General features: G+C 34.1%; 1 protein-coding gene across 3 annotated transcripts in view; it reads right to left on the reverse strand.

Annotated features, from left to right (window-relative positions):
* Window positions 1-23,881, reverse strand: part of LOC111052155 (regulation of nuclear pre-mRNA domain-containing protein 2) — a 34,835-nt gene extending 10,954 nt beyond the window's left edge. The window contains exons 1-9 of one of the 3 annotated variants that reach the window (XM_022338792.2): window positions 23,475-23,881; window positions 22,573-22,761; window positions 21,108-21,234; window positions 17,143-17,296; window positions 14,617-14,746; window positions 12,452-12,627; window positions 10,930-11,083; window positions 8,273-8,964; window positions 3,392-3,490 (exon numbers count right to left, since the gene is read on the reverse strand). In XM_022338792.2, coding sequence (XP_022194484.2) covers window positions 3,392-3,490; window positions 8,273-8,964; window positions 10,930-11,083; window positions 12,452-12,627; window positions 14,617-14,746; window positions 17,143-17,296; window positions 21,108-21,115 — 1,413 coding nt within the window. In that variant the 5' untranslated portion in view covers window positions 21,116-21,234; window positions 22,573-22,761; window positions 23,475-23,881. Of the gene's footprint in view, window positions 1-3,391; window positions 3,491-8,272; window positions 8,965-10,929; window positions 11,084-12,451; window positions 12,628-14,616; window positions 14,747-17,142; window positions 17,297-21,107; window positions 21,237-22,572; window positions 22,762-23,474 lie in introns of all 3 variants that reach the window. The other 2 variants (XM_039420689.1, XM_039420690.1) reach the window with 2 other exon arrangements.

Here is a 23,881-nt window from a genome sequence, read left to right on the forward strand (position 1 = left end):
TTCATGATTGTTTTACAGAACTAAAGAGATTAATAGTTTTGAATAACACAAACTTATCACACAAGTTATTATCTACTATGTTTGACAGGAAAAATAATGAGACTATGAATATAAAATACTTGGGAAAAGTAAACATATTTTAGGATGTTTCATGAGTGTTTTTACAGACCTCTAGAGAAATCATTAGCTTTAAAGAGTTATCGACTTTGTTTGAAAGGAGAAATAATGAGACTATGAATATAAAATACTTGAAAATTCACTGGTCAACCGCAAACTATGCCGAAACCTAGCTTGCTTGGTTTGTTCGAATTTTCTAACGCTCTACTCAATACTCCATGAAGCAGCAAAGTCCTTGCAATTCTGTTAATCACATACATACATCATCCATTTCCACTCATTTCAAATTATTGACCAAATTCGAGCAAATTTTTCCAAAACAGAAATAAATCGGTAAAGATAGAATTATAATTGGCTGTTGATTCTTTCCCAATAATTAATTTTATAATGGGCATTTGTAAATAATATATCTAAGTTAAGCAGTTTTTGGTACTAAGCGCATGTAATTTGGTCTATGTTAGTCATGAATATACTGTGTAAAGATTATTAAATAGAAAATTACAGAATTCACAAAAACAGGAAAAAATTGTTGAAATGATTACATGAATTATTTATCTATTTAAATAATACAATATTTGCATCTTAATATTGATATAGAATCCAATCTTATAAAAGAACATTTAATTTTCATCATATACTTTCCACAGAAACACATAATCTGGCATCTAGATGCCATTTTGTGTAGATACATGCTAGAATGTATTCTAGCAATGCATTCAGGATGATAGTAATAAATCATAATGTTGTAATCAATCGAATAGTATTTAATTAAGAAAGTGTGCAGACTATCCGTAGATTAAGAAAGATAAAGAACCATGGAACACAATAAAAATTCATCAAGTACTTTTTATTTTATTGCAACACTACTAGTTCAACTCTTCAAGAACTATTTTCATTTGTAAATAAGTTGAATTAGTAGTGTTGAATTGGAGACAAAGAAAGCTGGTTTGGCAGTCAATGGAAGTAAGACTGTGTACATGCGGATGACTAGAGACTAGAAAAGAATACCTGAAGAGCTCGCACTGAAAGGAGAAGCTCAATCGTTTTAAAACAGTAGAATGTTTCAAGTATCTTGGATCCCTGATCACTAACAAAAATGAAAATCAAATGGAAATTAAGGAGAGATTGAAAGCTGAAAATAGGGCATACTTCAGCCTACAAAGAATTCTTAGATAAAGGCTGTTAAGAGCTTTAAACAGTAAACATTTATAGGACAGTAAACATTTATAGGAGCAGTAAACATTTATAGGACAGTGCTGCGACCAGTGATGATATATTGTTGTGAAACATGGGTGTTGACAAGTTGTGATAAGATGCTGTTGAATCGATGGGAGAGGAAGATCCTAAGAATAATTTATGGGCCAGTGCTAGAGGCTGATAGGAAAAAATGATGAGCTCTATAATCTGTATGGGCAACAGAGCACATTGTTACAGAAATTAGAAGAGCTAGAATTGGTTGGTTGGACCATGAGGAACGGATACCAGAAACCCGTACAGCACGTATGTCTCTGTATCAGCAACCAGGGGGGGCAACGAGGCCGACCACGCAAGAGATGGTTGTACGACGTGGAGGAAGACCTTCAATCCTTGGGCGTAAGAAGGTGGAGACAGCGAGCACAGGACAGAGATTCATGGAAAAGGCTTGTGGAGGAGGCCAAGGCTCTTCAAGGGCCGTAGAGTCAATGAGTAAAATGAAGGGTACTTGATTTTTTCTATAGTGTTTTAGGGTGAGTTTCAACAAATTCAAGTTAACGCTTCGCTTAGTAATCTCCAGTTAACACTAACTGATGACTTAAGAAATATTAAGAAATTTGATTTCACCAACGAAAACTAATGTTAAGTTACGAAACGACAGATTAGAGTAGATCAGGGTGGCAGTGAGCCGCCATGACACTTGTTTCACTTTGTAAGCATGTGAAACCTAACCTAGAAAAACCAACTAGAATCCGAAAACACAAGTTTTGTTTACCAAATTGAGTGGAGATTAGCCTACAAATTTTAGTAATTAATAATAATTATTATAGTGCTGTTTTTTTAGTTGTATGATTTATTGCATTTGATTTAGGATGTAGTGTTTTAATAATTGTTTTTTTTTTGTTGTAAATACGTAAAATTTCTAATTTCATAGGATGTCTTCTAGCCATTCTGTCAATGTTGTTTTGCATAAAGCTATTGAAAGAAGAAGGGATCCAACATTCATGAACAGTGACAGAACGCATCTTGTCAATCTTATTGAGAAATAAGTCAATTTCTTCCAAATTATAAAAATCATCAACCCTTTCTCTTATCCATCTAGGTCGGCGAACAACATAATCATCATCACTGTCACTCTCAAATGCCAATTCGTATACTCTTCTTCTAGTATTATTTGGCCTTTCCATATTGAAACAACAAATTAATCTAATAAAAAATAATCGTAAAAAACCGCGAATAAATAATTAAACATAACCTCAACAAACTACTTTCAACATGACAGTAAACAGAACGATGCCATTTTTTTCTTAACGAGAGTTTACAGATGTTAACTGACCAAATTTGGCCAGTTAACTCTATAACGGCTCATTAGCTCTAACGGCGTGTGGTGAAATCAGATTTTGTCAGTTAAGGGCTAATTGGAGTTTACGCTTCCTCTAACGACACGTTAAGTTCCTGGTGGAAACCCGGCCTTAATAATCAGTAGCCCTGAAAAGAAGAGGACGTACCATAGAGATTCAATCTGAGAGACTAATGAAATTTATAGTGACAAATTAGATTCTTCGAAATCTCTTATATCTGCAGACATAGGACCGTCAATATTTCAGCATGTAAAGGGCAGGTCACACCGAGCTCGCGTCCGCGGCGGTAGCGAAGTCAAAAAACTCGCCTTCCATGTTATTAAGTTGTGCAGGTCACACCGAGCTCGCTACCGCGGAGGTAGTACCTCGGCGGTAGTTTCACTTCGCGAGCCAGGCGAACTTTTGAAACGTCTCCTAGTGGGAGTACCGCTAGCGGTAGTGAGCTCGGTCTGACGTGGCCAATCTAATAACATGGAAAGCGAACTCCAGAACTTCGCCATCGGTAGCGCTCTGGTTGCCAGCCTTCCCCCACTTCTAGAGAACCAGCCTCATCAAAACAAGAACAAAACCAAACTACCGCTGGCGGACGTTTTTTGGTGTGAACTGCTTCCAGAAAAACTACCTCCGCGGGAGCGAGATCGCTACCGCTAGCAGACGTTGGTGTGACGACCGCTTAATTTAGAATAATTTTGGCTGTTGGGGATTCATGTTGGAATTACCTCTTTTGGAGTAGGCGCTGAGAACTCGTCAATACCGTCGTCAGGTAACTGAGAACCAGGTGACGGTGAGGCAGGAGTTTCTACAGCCGATTCTTCCTTCTGAAATTCCAATCCAACAGAATTTCAATACACAATTTATAGAGTCTGTGTAGAGCAGTATTCAGATCATATTGAAAATCCATATTTATATGCCTTGAATTTTCAATTTACATATAAATACTTTTCACCTACATACTTTAGAGGAGGCTGAATTTTCAATTGTACTATTATTGTAATATAAATATAAAGAAAATAAAAATCTCAGTACCCTTTTTACTTTCCTTGCCCTACTACCATAGGTAAGGAAAGTATTGCTTTCCAAAAAAATTAAGGTACCCCAATTTCAAGTTTTCTATACGTTTCAAGGCCCCCTGAGTCCAAAAACATGATTTTTGGGTGTTGGTCTGTGTGTGTGTGTGTGTGTGTGTGTATGTGTGTGTGTGTGTGTGTGTGTGTGTGTGTGTGTGTGTGTATGTGTGTGTGTGTGTATGTGTGTATGTGTGTATGTCTGTGAACACGATAACTCCATTCCTAATTAACCGATTGACTTGAAATTTTAAACTTGAGGTCCTTATACCATGAGGACCCGACAATAAGAAATTCAATAAAATTCAATTCAAGATGGCGGAAAAAATGGCAGATAATTACTAAAAAACCATGTTTTTCACGATTTTCTCAAAAACGGCTCTAACGATTTTCTTTAAATTTATACCATGGATAGCTATTTATAAGCCCTATCAACTGACATGAGTCTCATTTCTGTGAAAATTGCAGGAGCTGCGTAATATTATCGAGAAAAATGGCGGATAATTACTAAAAAACCATGTTTTTCACGATTTTCTCGAAAACGGCTCTAACGATTTTCTTCATATTTATACCATGGATAGCTATTTATAAGCCCTATCAACTGACATGAGTCTTATTTCTAGGAAAATTGCAGGAGCTGCGTAATATTCTCGAGAAAAATGGCGGATAATTACTGAAAAACCATGTTTTTCACGATTTTCTCAAAAATTACTCGACTGATTTATTTCAAATTCATACTCTGTATAGTTATTTATCAGCCCCATCAACTGGCATGAGTCTCCTCTCTGGAAAACCAATGGGGGGTTCACCCCATCCTTGAGAAATGTACTTTGTAACCTCCTTCTCGTGCATGAGGTAGGTAGGTAGAGCAGTCTATAAAAATAACACATAGTCGAGATATTTCATCTGTAGAACAGCTGTTTTGACGACTTTTAAAAAATCATCGGATTTCACAATTTACACAAAGGAAAAAGTACTCTGAAAACAATAATTATATACACACATACACTACGATCGTAGTTTCAAATAATTATGTTGCCGCCAATCGTCATTATGTTATTTCTCTAAATTATTATCGTTTAAGAATGAGGCTCCCAGTTCAATGAGCAAGGAAAGTTGTGTGAGTGTACCACACCAGATTTTTGAAATATTTTATCACAACATGTTTCGGACATTTATGTCATTTTCAAGTGATATAGAATATAGATATATTCACTTGAAAATGGCATAAATGTCCGAAACATGTTGTGATAAAATATTTCAAAAAAGGGTACTGAGATTTTTATTTTCTTTATATTTATATTACAAGTAGCCCTATACAGAGAAAAAAGATATTATTGTAATACTTGTATTGAATCACTTGATCATGGCATCATATAGCCGAAACATGTTGTGAGTAAACAATTTTACAAAAGGGTACTTGGATTTCTGTTTTTATTTATATTCAAGATATTTTATTTGCATTAATGGGATTAATGAAAACTGTAGCCCTAACGGGAAAAAGACTACTTGTATTCAATTTGTAGTCTATCAATATAATAATAATTATAGAAAATTACTTGTATTATTTTTATATTTTTTCATAACACAACAACTTTACTAGTTTCGAGCACTTATGCCATTTTCAAGGTTTTCTATTATTTTGCGTTCTTTCTTTTCTGTTAGGAACAGAAGTGTATAGCGAAATCAAAATATATAATCTGGTCTCCTTCAATTGTGTCATGGAAATAATATTGAAATTTGGTATGAAATATGTAAATTTTCTACAAACTAACAAAACTCAAGTTATAATAAGAAGTGCAAGATGCCTGGATAATAGAAATGTCTACTGGTATTTTTACTTTTAATGGGATTAATGAAAACTGTAACAAAGAAATAATTCACAAACAAATGTTGAACCACTGAAAATCTGATAGTCGACCAAAGGCAAAATGGGACATTAAAATCAATACTATTGATTGACATAAATGTGATAGTTGCTCCCTTCCCTAAATCAAGCTTTACCACTTTAGAAGTCAACTTTTAGCATCAACGGGGATGAGAAACAGAGATACAGACTGCTTAGAGAGAGAGAGAGAGTGAGAGAAGCACATTAATCATGGTTACAATACTGAGAGCCAAGGAGTTCATCTACAGATAACGGACAACGGACAAATAGGATAAAAGTTGAAAATCAACCACCGATTGATATGAGATGTTCAAGCTTTTTATTAGAGTTGAAAAAGTCTCGGTTAAAAACATCACAAATTAATATTAATTTTAAATCAACGCTTCAATCCAACGTTTTCAAGTCCTAATTTACTTGGAGAATCTGGAATACGCAAAGAAAAATTGGTGAGAGAAAACTTCCAAGGCAACCTCTACAATACCTCAGCTGAACCTGTGCATCAAGCTTAAACTTTTCTAAATCAGTCGTTCCAATAAAATGTCGTCGAGGTTGAGTGTACTTGTAGAGAGGACTTGAATGTCCTAGCTCCGCCTAATGAAGAATCATTTCATTTAAACAATGGAAAAAAATTGAAAACAGGAAAACACCAATTACTAGCATAATTTTAATTCCTCTAATCACACCATTTTTTAAATAACTTGACTGAACTTGTGAATCAAAACTGAACATTTTCTGGTCATTGGTTCTCAAAGAAGCTAAGAGAAGGAAAAACACAGTAATTGGGGGGTAATTTTGTAGTTCACACCATTCTTAAGCACATCTATGTTTCTTAGCTGAATCTGTGTTCCAAATTTGAACAATCATTTCTGGCAATCATTATTAAAACTCCTGATAAAACACAGCCAACGATGCTTTTGGATGTATATTCGGCGTATTTCTAGAGAACTCGAAATACAACATTTCTAATCCTATCTGAGCCTGTGTACAACATTTGAACATTATCTGCCGAATAGTACTTGTAAAAGCTGGGAAAACGGCAATTTTGGTCGTATCTTTGGTGCAAAGTTGAAACCATCTAGAACATTTCTAGAACTGGATCAAAACTGTATACCAAATTTAAGCATGTACTGTAAGAGAGCTGAGATCTTCAGCTCTCTTATCACAACATCATTTACTAAACCTTAGCTGAATTTGTGTACAGCATTAAATTGAAATATTTTCTACCAAACAGCTCAAAAAACGCAGAAAACCCCTGATTTCAGGAGTAAATTTGGAGTCCTCTCAACACAAAGTTTTCAGACCATGGCTAATTCTATGTACCAAAGTTAACAATTTTATGCCGATTACTTCTCGGAAAATGTGGAAAAACGCTGGAAAAGACCAATTACGAATTAAAATCTACAATGAATGAATTTAAAATCTGTTATGAGTACACGTCTAGAGGTCCAAATCGAAGCATCTGTCACATTCAAGAATTTCCGGTTTAGTAGAGGTTTGGCTCTGCTGAAGTGAATTAATGGATGAATAAAGATGATAAAAATAACTACTCGGTTTATTGCAGGATATCTAGGAACTATATAGTTAATAGTATATGTTTTAAAATTCAAAGCACATTGCGCCAAATCCTTCTGCAACTAAGCTTGAAAAAACAAAACATTTCTGCAGCCAGGTGTTTCATATTACGTTTCATACATGTACAGTATAAGCCACAGTGCGTAGATGCGTGGTTGTTTAAGTGTCATTCTGACAGACTAACATCTTAAAGACAGGGTGTTTAGGTGATGAGTTGTCGCCGACAACCTGTCACCATTCAAAAGAGGTGACAATTTGACGGGATGACACCTTGACGCCATCGAGCGAGTTGACTCTTATGCCGGGTTTCACAAAGCTTCGGTCAAGGCATTTGAACATGATCAAATCAAGTAAACTTCACAACGAGTGCACTAGAACATATTATTTTTATGGTGATAGTTACCATCGATAATATTACAATGCACACTTGTAAAGCGTACCTGTTCCATGTTCAAATGCCTTGATCGAGCTTGGTGAAACCAGGCATTAGTCGTGAATGGCCCCGTCAACCTGTCACCTTCTGAAACTACAGGTGACAAGTTTTGGTTGCAACACAAGTTGGGTTGTAAAATTTTCGGGTGCCGACAACTTGTCATCTATCGTTTCCAAACGTAATAAGTTGGCCTTGTAGTGTTTCCAACACTATCAGTGATCTGGTGAGCCCCCAGACGTTTTCAGAGTCCACCAGAGATTACAGTGTAACAAAAAACTGGTATATCAATATTTTGATAAATTAAAATGTGTGGTTGTGACAACTTCGAGTCTTCTTATTCAATATCGATAACTACCTGTATCTATACAGTTTTATTATTTATCTATTACGTTGTGTACAAATACTCAACTTGAGGAAAGGCACAATAGGCTAATACTGGCCCATTTCCAATTTATACTTCTATTACACAAATAGATTGAGAATGATTAAAACACAAAAAAATATCATAAGTAATCATTATTTTATTGCAACACATAAAATAAAGAGTTGTAATAATATGAAGATTACTTTTGATAATTCTTATTGTGTTTAAATAGTCAGTAGGCCTAAAAAGAAGAGTGGATATTGAAAATGTGATACTCACCATAAAGTCAAACGAGAAATTGGCATTGCCAATGAAGCTGGACGTACTGTCGAGGAAAGGAGGCACCGGCGAGTCACTGCTACTGCGATTCATGAACGAACTGCTGCCGTTCAACGGGGGAAAGTCCATGTGGAGGGGGACGTGCGAGTTGTTGAGGTGGTGGGGGTGAGGAGGCGGAGGCTGGGTTGTGGGCGTGGTCTGATGGTGATGGAGGGGAGGTTGGGGCGTGGGCGTGGTCTGATGGTGGTGGTGGAGCGGAGCTGTAGGGTGGGGCGTGGTCTGATGATGGTGGAGGGGAGCTGGAGGGTGGGGCGTGGTCTGATGGTGGTGGAGGGGAGCTGGAGGTTGGGCTGTGGGCGTGTTCTGATGATGATGGTGGTGGGGAGCTGGAGGTTGAGCTGTGGGCGTGTTCTGATGATGGTGGTGGTGAGGAGGAGCTGGAGGTTGGACTGGGGGCGTGGTCTGATGGTGGTGCACATGCGAGTGTGGCTGGTAGTGGGGTGGAGGCAGAGGCGTGGTCACTTGGTAGTGCGTTTGTGCCGCCTCCAGCTGGGGTGGCACATATGGCTCTGGCGGAACATACGGCTCTGGAGGCACATATGGCTCTGGCGGCACATACGGCTCTGACGGCAGTGTGTCAGGGATCACCATACTCCCAATAAACGATGACATGCCCATGCCCATTGTTGGCACTAAACAACAAATAGAATAAATGAGAATATTTTATATACTTGATGAATAAATGGAATAAAATGAATAATTTATTGCCTCAATGAAAAAATACAACAAAAATATTCATGTTTATCAACAAACATTAACACCATTACATCTTCAAAAACAGAAAACAAGTATTTACAGCTATTTATGTTTTCTAGACAAAAATGATTAAACCTGATTAATAAATGTTTAATGATTAATAAATTTCTCCATATTTCTCTTCTTCAATAATGAATTTATTGAATTAAGCTGCTCATAGAAAAAAGTCATGAATGATGGACTATAGAGGGATTCACATGAGTATTTTTTATTGAGGATGATACCCACATGAGCTTTTAGCTTGAGTGGGTGATGAAATGTGCGTGGGTGATTCAATGAGTTGAAATGCCCATGCCTACACGCAGAATTTGAACCCAGGTAGCACTAGCAGACTGAAGGGTGCAGCCTTAGTCAGCTCGGCTAACCTGACCAGCCAATGGAAATGATAGGACAGTATATTTGACACATTATTTTTTCTTTGCATTCTATAGTAGTTAGGTTTGATTCAAGTCATCCCGGTATACCAATTGCTTATTCTTATAGACAAATTATCTCAAACTCAAATATATTACCATATATAAAAAAAAACAATATAGAAACTTTTAGTACCCTTTTATTAGAAAATTCAAAATATTTTAACAACTAGTTTCGACCATAGGTGATTTTCAAGTTGAAATGTAAAAAATAAACAAATTTATACTAGATAATATGAATCGTATGCTTCTTTTCAAATGATTAATTTATTTCTTATTAATTATTTTTGGTTGAAGTTATTAAATTTTAATCATATTTACTTTTAATAACTTAAATAAATAAATATGTATTTAATAACTTAAATAACCAATAAATAATGAATAAGAAATAAATTAATCATATGAAAATAAGCATAATTATGTTCATATTATCTAGTATCAATTTGTTTATTTTTTACATTTTAACTTGAAAATTACCTATGGTCGAAACTAGTCGTTAAACTTGTGGGATTGAACTCCTCATATTATTCACCAAGAATTTTTTAAAAATAATATTTAAAAAATGTTTTATTTATCATTTATTGAGGATAAATATTCTGGTTAGTAATATTATATTTCTTCATAGTGTAGGCTACTATGATTGCTTTGGCCAATGATTTGGCAATGTGGAGTGTCAAAGTGATAGCACTATCTGCTTTGTCGAATGACAGACAATGATAGCAAATCAATGTTGATCAGGTACTGACTTTGAAACGCAAATCGCACTATAGAATAGAATTTTATTGACTCTTGGATACAATATGAACAATTTCTTCAAAATAAATTTTCTTCAAAACATTTTACTATTTATTCAATCTTCTTCTTTGATAGTTCCACACAAAATAATGAATGTATACATATTTCCAGTTAATCTACTAAATATAATATTAGTAATAGACCTCCAAGAAAGGCTGGAGAGCTCCCGAGAAAAATACAATAGGGAACTTATTGGAATAAAATAATTGAGTATATTATATAGAGATGAGTTGCAGTAAAATTACAACTTTGTGGCTTCCAACCTACATTTTGAAACGATTTCTGTTAAAGAAATCGTTAAGTTGCAAAAGATTTAAAATTGAAATCATAAGATCTACAACGTTTTTCATCTGCAAAGAGCCAATATTAAGGTCAAGACAAAGAGATTAGTCAAGTTTCCAACGAGCAATAACTTGAGCGATGGATGAATTATTGATTCTCGATAAGAAGGAACAGTAAAAGCCAACGAATACAGCAACAGATAGACGTATGCAGATAGATAGAGAAAAATCAAAAATCAGTATGTGTTGCAATAATCGAACAACTGGGGAGGGATTTCTCCTCCGTCTGTCTGCATTCGTCCGTCTGTTGCTGTATGCGTATGTCTTGATGGAAAAAGTGAATTGTTCTCACCATTATTGACTTCGTCAGGTAATTCAATGTCTGACTCAGGTGATGGCGAGGGAGCATTGATATCAGGTGAGGGCAAAGGGCTTGGTAGTTTATCCTTCAGGTCATCCAACTTCCTTTTCAATGTCTTCACTCTCTTACCGAAATTGCTATAAGCCTGCGAACATTAATAGAGAATGAAGTAAAATTACAGTCAATGAACAGAAAAAATTAATAGATAGATATATATTACGACTGGTTGGCCTCAACGGCGTCAGACAAGTCAAAGTGCTAGCAAAAAGCGAGACACCATTAATTTTTCATGAAATTTATATCTAATATATAGTTACTATTTGTCTTTGACTCTCTTACAGTAGTCAAAATAGTCCTTCAGACTATAAAAGCTTTAGAAATGATTTCAAACTTCGTTTAAACTCCTTTATCGTCAATATTTCCCGCAACCGAATTGGTAGTACTTGGTAAATATTTCTACCATAGAGAATCTACAATAGAGAATGGAGTAAAATTACAGTCGATTAAATATTAATTTATTAAGGCTTTTTTGATGTTTCAAGCTTGTAAAAATCCACTGATAAAAACAGTACTAACAACTATTTTTCCCGAAACGATCAAAGAAATAATTACTTTAGTGCAAATGTAGACAGTTTCTTGGGTGTCTGTGAGAAAATATTTTTAATACAATAAAACACTCAATAGAAAATGTTTAAAACATGATAGATTTCAAAATTTATCCAATTTCTCGGTTCAATTTGCAATCTGTCAATAGAAAATAATGTTTTAGAAAGACAATAATATTGCACTACTTATCATTATTTGAATTCATATAATTTCGTTTCAACTTTAAAGCATAAAAAGTCAGGTGTTGGTGTGTGTGTGCGTGTGTGGGATGATTCAAGATAATTAAACTTAATTCAGATAAGTATTTTCATTTGAGTTTATAGATAGGCATTTTTAGTTGAGTTCTGAATGTATTTCACTCCTGTTTGCAGATAATAATTTTCTCAAACAGTATTGTATTCAATGATCAGTAATATCATTTGTGTAACGGAATTTGTTATGTAAATGTTGTCATTGAATAAAACTTGATTTGATTTGAATTTTTAAATAAACAAATTAGTAAATAACAGTTTTAGGTTTGAATCTGAAAATGTGGAAGCTATTCATGTTACTTTTTCCAAATGTTTGGTAATAGTTTAGAGTTCCTGTTAATGTCTGCTTTGCAAATAATTTATTGTCAATTCTATAATTGTTAAGTTTCTTTTGGAGAACTAAATCCATCCACTTTTTTCCTTATGGGTTGTTTTATTAACAACCTATTGATAAAAATATTGACCTGTGTGGTCACGAAACCATGGTCCTACACAAAAAAAAAAAAACTGTAGAATTTGACGATTTAAGTGTTTTATTTCATTGTTTCATTAACATTTTTTTTTACTTTTTAGTGTTCATTTATTAATTTCTATCTGTTTAGATTTTGAATGTGTAATGTAGATTATGAAAAAATGAAGGAAGGTTCTGTACTTACATTACAGACTATCCTTGCTTCACCTCTCTGAGTTTCATAGAAAACATCAGCTAAATCCAATTGGTCAATCAGCTCAGCACGATCTTTCACTTCGTTGCTGAGGGAGTCAATGTATTTCTGCATTCTGTCAATCCCTTCTTCCACTTCGGCAATAACATCTTCGCCATGCCTCCGATCTGCAGCAAAACCATCAGTTTTCATTTTTTTATTTAATTCATTAGGGGAACACTTTTAAAAAATAATGTAGATCATGAATCCACATTAATTCATCACTAAATGTTAAATTGAGTTTTATGTGATGATTTCCCTTTTTTTTGGAAAATTTAAGGAACTAAATTTGGATTAAAAAGTTTAGGCTAGCGCTTGTTTTTTCTTTCCAATGTTGTGGAACATACAGATGAAGTGCTCAATTTTCATGTAAATTAATAAAGAGTTTCTGAAAAATCATTCGATTGATCGATCTACTCAATGGATGTCCCTAATGTATTCTTGCTAGTCTCATCTAAAATATTACCAATTTCTTTCATATTCGAGAAAATATCAAATTAAAAACATTTCTCTAGCAGGTTTATATTTTTTTAGTGGTTCAAATAACATGCTAAATAAAAACTTTAAAATAGAAAATATACATTTAAAATATGACAGTAATATTTCCACTTGTAAGTAATCTTACTGTAGTGACTTATAAAATATCAATCATGAAATGTAATATGAAACACTATTGCAAGTTGTCAATTTTCCAGGTATTTTTCAAAAAGTTAGAGATCCAACAAAAACATAATATTATGATCACATCCCATTATTCAGTAATTACCGGGATTTGCAATGTTAACATTAAAATTTACAAAAATAATAGTCTTTCTACTGACGTCATTAAAAGTCAAAAAAGGCTTACCCCTTCATTTCAGATATATAAAATAGAAGATATATTATTTTAAGAGTAGTTTTTAATAATAATACTAACACTCTAGATGAGGATGAGATGGACTATGTTAAAAGCATAATTCTATTGATCAGAGATTTCAATGTCACTCTTTTCTTATTATTAATTTCTTAAACATCTTCCAATAGCTCCAGCGGATTTCGCCAACTATACGATATCTTCATTTAAAATAGCTGTCAAAAGGTGGATTTCGAGTATTGGAAGAGATGAGTGCTGTGAGAGATTGATCACTTCGGAGTACAGATTCTAGATTGTTATCTAGATGAATTCAGTTTAGTCTTAAAAATAATAATTGTTATTAAACAATCTTAAAAAATATTTTAAATATTTTTTTTATTCAAAATAATCATATTGAGGCTTCATGTGTGTGTGTGTTTGTGTGTGTGTGTGTGTTGTGTGTGTGTGTGTGTGTGTGTGTTTGTGTGAATGTGTTTCGCCGAGTTTTTCTGTGTTTCTTCTTCTGCAATTGGGGTCGGGGTTTGGGGGGTTAATCGGGGACTGGGATAGAGTGGGCAGGTGATTCATTTTTAGTACAGCTTAAATATGAATAATCATTTTATTTATTAATACATATATAATATAATTATTACTGTACCATTTTATATATATTTATATATGTAAAATTACTAAATATTTACGAATACAATTTTTGATAGGGAACGGTTGGGGATTGGGGCTTATCTCTTTTCTTAATTTTTTATCATTTTTTTAGTTATTAGTAAATGAGTAAAAAATAATAAGTTGATAAGTTAATAAGTATATATTGTACAAGAGTAACCAATAAAGATACCTACCTTGGACTCATTTTCGCACACAGGCAGCAATGCCTATGCGAAAATTTTATTTCCTATTCATATTAATTTGTATTCAATTTAAGACTCTTTTCAGTGTACCTTATTCATTGTCAAGTGTATGATTATTTTGTACAGCTGGAATTTGTTTTTATTATGTTTCTTTGAAATAAAATCTTTTTTGAATTTGAAAAATTTGAATTTGAATTTGAAAAATTTGAATTTGAATTTGAAATTTTTCATGTAGGCCTCATTTAAAATATAGAATTGAGAAGCCAGGCGATACTAGTAACACAATTTTAGGAATAATGTTGTTATGAATTTGCACTTCCTCCGGATTTAGTACTCAAATTATGAAAGTCTAAGAAGATGTATTTTTCGGCTCAAGTGTTAGAAAGTACTTAGTGACACAAAATGAAAGAATCAATCACCTTTCAGGGAACATCGCAGAGCATCGGCATCAGACAACTGCAGATGGCATTCATTGACAATTTTCAGTCTCAAATCGGTTTCATCCTCCAGTTGCTTACACGATCTTATTTTAGCGATCAATGTTGAAGGCTGAAAAACATTAGAAACCATCAAGTCAACTTCAATAACTAAGAATATTATTAATTTCTACTCTAAACTATAATCATATGTCTACATTCATTCTGATAAACTACATTCTTGTAAGTGTTACTGTGACTAGGGCAGTCAGTAAAAACAAGGCAATGACTAATTGTTGTGTACAGTGAGCATCAATAACAAGAGCTGAAATTAAATGTGTACAAACTTAAGTCGAGTAATGTGCGCCAAGCCTGAGCTTTTTAATGCAGCCTTTGAACGAATGATATTATTAGAACACTTTTCTTTAGTTGCTGAAATCATACTGTTCATGAAGAATATTAAGATGTCTCAATTGAGATATTTAATACTAGAAATACTAGTATTTCTAGTCTGTTCCAAACATCCAGTAAAAAGCACAAATTAGGTGAGAAGAGATTTCTCTTCTTCTGCCCACATCTTGTCCTTTTCAACAGTTTGTCTAATTCTTCAATATTTCAAGTATTCGTTCGTTTATTGAATGTAGAATGGACATTTCTTTTTCTTGACTATTTTGCTTTAGTATTACCGGTAACTGTATTTCTTAAATATTGACTGTATTTATCTCGTATGAACTGTATTTCTTTAGTATTATAAGTATTTTGAATTCCTGCAAAATCGAGAAATCACATACTTTCAGTTTAAACCTAGATTTAACAATATAGAAAAGATAGCATAAGATATACCATGGTGGAGGGCGTTTATGTTAAATCAAATATAGAGTGTTATGTAAAATTTCACGGTTAACTCAAGCCGATAGTCCTAGTAGTTCTTTTCCTGAAGCTATGTGACGCTGATAGTATCTTATACTGTGCCGTTCTTACACTCTCACCCGACCAAGACAGTAATAATAGACAGTAGTCGACTTGAGATTATTGGAACATGAACTACTTATACCATAGGATATCTCCTAATGCTATCTTTTCTCTGTGGTTTAAGCTATATTTAAACGGTTTAAAATTTGGAACATAAACGACCTATACCATGGGATATCTTCTAAGGCCGGTTGCAGACAAACCACTATCGCATATGGGATGTGGGAGCTACTATTTTCCTTCTGTGATACCACAAACGCAGCGCATATGGAATGGATTGACAGGCATGGCAGTGGCAGTGGTGCTCTAAGCAGATGACACTACATTCTTGCACACCAATAATGATTTGAGAGGCCTTATCCAAGAGACGGAGAGTACGATGGAACGAGCATCTCTCTGGTTCAGGGCGAATGGCTTTGTATTGAATTCAGATAAGACAGAAAGAATCAATTTCAATTTGAAATATGGAGCTACTCTCAATACATCTAGTATAAAATTTCTAGGTGTTCATTTAGATCCAAAACTCACTTGGGAACCTCATGTCAAATATGTAAGCACTAAGCTGTGTAGAGTGATCTATCTGCTGAGAAGCTTTGCTAATACGGTACCAAAAATATATTTAAGGACAGCATACTTTTCTTTCTTTCACAGTCTCATGTCTTATGGTATTCTTCTATGGGGAAATTCAGCGCACGTTAACGATATTCTCCTGCTACAAAAAAAGCCGTGCGAATAATCACGGAATCACCTTATTTAGAACACTGTAGGCCTTTATTCATAAATAATAAAATTCTGACAGTAATAAATCAGTACATATATTCTGTTTTGTTATACACTAAGGAGAATCTGCATCGTTATCAATTAAGAAATACTGTTCACTATGTTAATACCAGAAACAATATACATATATATATATATTCAATACCAAAGATTGTCTAAATCTTCTAACAGTTTTGAAGCAGTTGGGCAAAATGTGTATAATAAGTTAAATTAAGTCAAATTAAAGGTGCACGATTGGCTGGCAAACAATCCTTTTTATAAATTGAGTGAATTTTACGAGAGCAGAATCAGCATACTTTAATTCTTATTGTTAGCACGTATGAACTAGCTGCTTAATTTTGTAATATTGTCTTTGTTATTTGTAATATTTGGAAATGTAATAGTAACAATGTGTCTCTTAATGTGTGACTATCTATTTCAAGTTCTATTTGTGTGACTTTGTCGTGTGCTTTTTTTGCTGGCTGACAATAAAATTGTATTTATTTATCACTGATACTTCCACATGGCGTTGCGCGCTGTGGTAGCGATTATTTTCCTTGCGATTGTGGTACAACTGGTTTGAGCACCACGCTTCCCCTAGCTTCTGTACCACAATCGCTCTAATGAGCGTTTTCTCAAATGTAGTTTGAAAGACTCTCTACTTTAGTCGTATTGTTGTGTGGTATGTCGGTCCCACATCCCAAATGCGATAGTGGTTGCAACTGGTCTGCAACCGGCCTTATGCTATCTTTTCTCTATGGTTTAACCTAGGTTAAATGAGGTATAAGCTATGTTTACCTGGAAATCCTGTGCATCAGGCACAGAGGTTTGGGCCGGTGTGCGTGAGCTAAGCAGTCCGACCAGATCAACGAGGAAAGACTCGTCATAGATATTCCTCTCGTCCCATATTGTGAACAATCGCAGCACTTTATTACGCACTCTGTCGTCACCTCTGAAAACGTTTCATCGTGATAATTACATCGACATTGAATAACAATATTGTAGTTTAACAACTGGAGAATCAAATTGGTGGATTTTACCAGTTTGAAAGGTCTCCATTAGACTGTCATATGCAGTACACTAGAGTGAGGTCCAAGTTATAATAGCACTATTTGATTAGGACACTGTACACTACCTATAGTGAGGTACACTTTATAATTGCAGTATTTGATTGACATTGGTGTTTCTATCCTTGTCTATCATCTGACAAGCCGATAGCTCTATCCTTTTCTAGCTCTGCAACGTTGCCAGATCGTTTTTCGACAATATAGAGATATAATTGATTAACAAAATATTCAATCGCAATATTATAAAAATTAATTCTCTATAAAAATTTATTGTAAAAAAATATTTTTTCGACGAATAAAATATAATTGATTCTTTGAAAAAGAATGAACAGTTGATATCACATCAGAATATCGGGGCACCGAGCTTCTCTCGTTATTTTTATTTATTGACTAGCTGTCAGGCTCGCTTCGCTCGCCATATCCGTCTAGCCAGGGGGGGCTCCACCCCCTAGACCCCTGACTGGATCGTCCAAAAATGAGATCAGCGGGCTCGCTTCGCTCGCCTGCAACGAGACCTCAGCTGAACCTCTGTACCGAATTTGAATGTATTATGTCAAATTTGATTTCGAAAAACACCTGTTACTATATCCGCGTATCTTTGGCGAACAAAATTCTTCCACCTCAGCTAAACCTGTGTACTGATTTTTTCTAAATATAATTACATCAATTATTGAAAATGGTGAGGAAACGCCGAAAAGCTGTGAAAACGCTAATTTTGGGCTTATCTTTGGCGTTATTCCAAATTCCTTCTAATACAACATTATTGCACCCCAGCTGAGCTTCTGTAGTAAATTTGAACATTTTCTGTTTATTTGTTCTCGATAAAGCTGAGAAAACGCAGATTTTGGGCGTATCTTTGAAAATTTTTCCAAATCCGTTCTTATTGCGCCTCTAAAGGGCCAACTGAACACACCTACCAAATTTGAAATGTTATGTGATATTTTTATCATATGTTAGGACGATCCAGTCGAGGGTCCAGACTAAACGGATATGGCGAGCGAAGCGAGCCTGACGGCTAGTAATATAATATTCCCAGGAATAGCTCTGATTGAAGTAGCAGTACCCAATCAATTTTTCCGCGATAAATCAGGACCTGCATAAATAGGTATTTAGGTGGTCCTGGATAAATGCATTTCAATCTTCAACTTAATGCCAACCTGACGAATTTTTTAATTTAGTTACCAGAACAACTGTTTCGAAGAGGTACTCTCTCTAGATTATAGTTCTATATTAACATATGGTATGGACATTTCAATTATAATTTTAAGATATTGGGATAAGAAGAATATACATGCTAAGAGACGAACTTTAAACCCTTAAAAAGCACCCTTAGAGTTAAAATATCGCCAAAAGATTTCTTAGTGCGCGTCTAAAGGGCCAACTGAACATACCTACCAAATTTGAACGTTTTTGGTCTGGTAGATTTTTAGTTCTGCGAGTGAGTGAGTGAGTGAGTGAGTCAGTGAGTCAGTCAGTGAGTGAGTGCCATTTCGCTTATATATATATATATATAGATAAAAAGAACACAATTCTCTAAAATGATCGTGTTTATATTTTACAGCTGGCTACACGTCAGCTTATGAATTTCGGGGATGCGATATTTTGATTTTCCACAGAATCACTCGCTCACTTTTTATCATCCACTGACGACGAAAGTCTCAGCTGTTTCAGCCAAGGATGAATTATCCTTTTAATGTCGTTCAGCGAGTTTTCCCAAGGATGAGACCTAGTGCAATCAAATTTTTATATCACTAGTAGTTCTGTGAACAGTAGACCTCACGCAGTATTCTCATCCACGAGTACCCGATTGAAACTATAGACCTTATGGAAATAAAGCAATAAACTGGCTTCTCCACACATCTGTATAATCACTTGTCAGCTGATTTATGATGAATAACTCTATAGTCTGATTTTTACTCTAATATTGGCGTATGAAGGAGGCTCCTTTTTCATTTTATATTATCCTTGAAATGCAAAATTTCCAAAAACCTTGTATATACGTCGACGCGTAATTAAAAAAGGAACATACCTGTCAAATTTCATGAAAATCTATTACCGCGTTTCACCGTAAATGCGCAACATATAAATATTTAAACATTAAGAGAAATGCCAAACCGTCGACTTGAATCTTAGACCTCACTTCGCTCGGTCAATTGACCTACTATGTTCCAAATTTCGTGAAAATCGTTAGCGGCCGTTTTCAAGATCCGTTGAACATAAAATAACCATATAAAAAAATATAAACAGACATACAGAAATTGCTCGCTTAATATAATAGGATATACCTGTATCAGCTATCATCTAAAGCTGATAACAGTATATCTGATGATATTTTAACTTTTTGTTCATTCTTGTTGAAAATGATCAATTATATTTTATTCGTCAAGAAAAAAAAATTTTAATGATTAAATAATAAATTTTAATAGTAGAGATAAAATATTTTGTTAAATATATTTATACATTGTTAAACAACGATGTGGCAACGTTGCAGAGCTAGAAAATGATAGCGCTATCTGCTTTTTACGATTGTCAGACAAGGATAGCAACACTAATGTAAATCAAATACTGTCATTATAACGTGGACCTCACTATAGCTCTTCGATCGGAATCTCACACTAGACAGCGACTAGATAGTGCAACTATATAGGACTGGGTTTACGCCAAAATATTATGTAGTATGTAATGATCTCATGTCGAAGAAAAAACCTGATACAAATTTCAACAAGATGCTCACATGAGTTGCACGATTGTTCGTGGGTAATTAGACGGAAAATATAGTGAATGAACCAATAGCTTTAGGTGGCTTTCCAACCACCGGGAAGCGATATTTCAAATTAATAAATGAAATTGAGAGTCGGCTCAAGTTAGGCTATATCGTTATTTAATTTATAAATTTATTCAATGTGCTATAGTGAGGTCCACTTTATAATGGCAGTGGAGAAAGATAGGACAAAAACGTTGCCGAACCTCTGTCTTGTCAATGCCTTCTATAGATGGTAGCTGATACAGGTTTATTGATGTAATATTAACTGTTCATTCTCGTTTAAAATAATCAATTATATTTTACTAAGCAATAAATTATATTTTTTTAATAATTTTATAATGAATTTACATAACCAAGATGAAATATTTTGTTAAGTAATTATTAATTCTGAATTGTTAAAAGACGATCTGACAACAGAGTAAAGCGAGAAAGATATAGCGCTATCCGCTTTGTTGAATGAAAGACAAGGATAGAAATACTATTGCTAATCAAACACTGCCATCATAACGTGGTCGTCACTAAAGACAGAATATTTGATAAGAAAAATATTTGACTAGAATGATTAACAGAACATCCAACAATATTCAATTGGCCTTTTTCACACTAGCCGTTTGTCAGCAGAGGCTCAGAATAATTTGTACTCTGATTGGCAAATTCTCACCAACAGCTGATTCTTAGCCAATCGGATGACACATTCTATGGGTCGGATGATGAGTGTCCGGGCCGACAATCAGTAAATGTAAATCAAAAAATTCAATCATTCAACTCAGAGGATCTTGAACCGTATAGAAAAATTGAAATCAGGGTACCTTAATTTTTTTGGAAAGCAAAACTTTCCTTACCTATGGTAACAGGGCAAGGAAAGTAAAAACGCGAGTAGAAGAGAGAAAAATAAATGTTGAACATTTGGAAAATATTTTTGCACTGCTTACCTGACCATGGTGGTAGCCCTCTGGAGAGCCGTTCCCCAGCTCTCGACGAAATCATATCCTTTACGTTTACTGTACTGTATAACATCATTAGCCAAGTAGAAGAGAGTAAGTCGTTGCTCTATTTTTACTGAAATCGAGTGAAAAAATAAGGATTATTCATACATTTTAATCATGCATCATATTATGTCTTAACAATAAATGTACTCCAATAACTGAATAATTACAAAATGATGAGTGCTAGTTGCAAAAAAGCCTGTTAAGTTTAATCGTGATTGAATTCCACGAAACCAATCAAAGAAGTCTTCTTCTCAAAAAACCCATCTCTGATTGGCTCTCGTGGCATTTGATCATGACTAAAACTTAACAGGCTTTTGTTCAACCGGGCCGAAATTTGATTGAATCCGAAATATTGTAATTAAAAATTGAGTAGCCTAATGTTAATATCCAATTATTTTAAACGATAAAAAATTACGTTTCCTTTGATTGGTGTAACTTATTGGGATACGAAAAGGTTATCATGCAAAAGTTTATAGGCGTAAAATAATTCAATGAGATGGAAATATTAATTAATATGTTTTGACAGTAGACAGAGTATATAACACAAAAAATAGGATGTAAAAATTACAACACGCGACTGCTCGTGTGATTGAGTAGGACGCGACTTCCGGATGATTAAGAGAGGAATATATCTCTTAATATCACAGATTCCATCTACTACTAAATAATAGCATAAAATAAATAGATAAATTTATAAGCATCTTGTTAAAATAGTAATAATAATAAACGAAAGTAAGAATAATGACACAGTATATGTTCAGTACACTGTATAATGTACTGACAAACAATGACTTCAAATATGATTATTAGGGTTTCATTGGATGTACGGTGCACTTTTGTGCAAGTGCACGTGTGGTCATACATGACAAAGCGAGCAGATGAAAAACAAAATCTGGAAAGAGCTATAGGAGCACTCACACTAAACGCGTGCACTTGCTGGTGACGTTCAGTGTGAGCAGCTACAGCCAGGGGCGGATCCAGGAATTTTGTTTGGGGGGAGGGGCCTTTGGGGGCACCAGGTCATTACCGGGTGGTGTGGTGGAATGGAAAAAGCTACAAGCAAGACACAACTTGATCCATGGTTTAGTTTCTCATGCAAGATCTCACGTGAACTTGCACATATGTGCATCAAATTTGATCATAACCTTAAATTTATTGCAGGAAATAAAACTGATTCCATATCAGTGACTTCATAGAATATCATTTATAGAGTAAAGTAGGCCTACTGTACTTTCCTAGCAAAGACTTTTATTGATTCCTTGAAAAACAAATTTTGAACTGCAGAGATTTAAAGCGTTTTGGTTCTCTTCAAATGGAAAGTGCAAATAATATGCGAGAGCAGCATTTATTAATAATTTGATTATTAAAGAGTAGCATTTATACAAAAATTGCTAGATGTTGTACTCACCTTTTTTTCAAAACCTGAAGCCAAATCTGTACAATTTTCTTATGATTATGAGGCTGCTGAAGACACCATGACGACAAACCTGATATACTCTCTTGTGTATCTTTCAAATTCAGCAACTTCTTTTCAAACTGTGTTTCGTTTAAAGTCGCCATAATAGATGTATCAGTCCTTCATTCTCACATCTTCAACCTATAAATCAAGGGAACTTTCTGAGAAGTTGCAAAGGTGTTATTATGGTACCGGTAGTTATTTTTACTGAATAAAACTTTATATTGAAATGGGTCTTTGAGTTTAGGCCTATTACAAATTTTAAACTATTTAACAATCGAAACGGGTATCCGTATATTGATTTTTTTTAAATATTCAATTGTACAATATCTATACTTTTTATTCAGTAGCCTATATGCAACAACTTATAAGCTCAGGGCACTATATATTCATGAAATACATGTTTACAATTTAAAGTTTGAGATTTTTAAATAATCTTGATGATTAAATTATCAAAAATAAGAACTGTCAGTTATTTTGGGGAGAAAATTATGTTTCAACCAATAGCTTACAGTATTCGGTATATAAATATAAGCTATAGATTGTCTTAAATATAAACACAACATTTAGTACAGGTTGATTCTAGACACTAATTCTTTCATTTAAACCGAATTTATTTTGAAGCTTCAGAATTAATATATGATAATAATAACAACATTCTTTGTTTCTAAGCAACTTCGATGGTATATCAAGAAATGGTACCTAGCATGGCATCAAACTAACCTATACACTGATCCCATCTAAAATTAGAATTTTTTCAATCTAATGATACTGGCCACTTGATTGGGAAAACTATAGTCTAGTTTCTTATCATAGAATTATATAAATAATTTAAAAATACAAAATGTACTTACGTAAAACAGTAATATGTATGTAACCTTAAAATCTGAAATATTTTGAATGCTTGTTTACCACAGTTTGTAAAAACTTTATAATTTATAGCACAAGATTTCAGATTAGAAAACACTTTTTTCATTTAAACTGACGAGAAAATAGTTTTGATAATATAGAAAACCTTTAAATTCACTCAACAAACTATGAGTAAACATTAGTCTGATAACTCAAAAACAATAAGATTTTGTTATTTCATTGTAAGAATACAAAATTACATTCAATTTGAGAGAAAAAATTCCTAGATAATATCATTTTTGATTGAGTCAACACATTCAATTCAAGTAAGTTAAAATAAATGAAAATTGTTAAACTTTATTCGCGGCGAAATGCTTGAAATACAGAAACAGAGAAACACAGTAACACACAC

Source organism: Nilaparvata lugens, chromosome 2 (assembly GCF_014356525.2).
Source record: "Nilaparvata lugens isolate BPH chromosome 2, ASM1435652v1, whole genome shotgun sequence".
Lineage (NCBI taxonomy): Eukaryota > Metazoa > Arthropoda > Insecta > Hemiptera > Delphacidae > Nilaparvata > Nilaparvata lugens.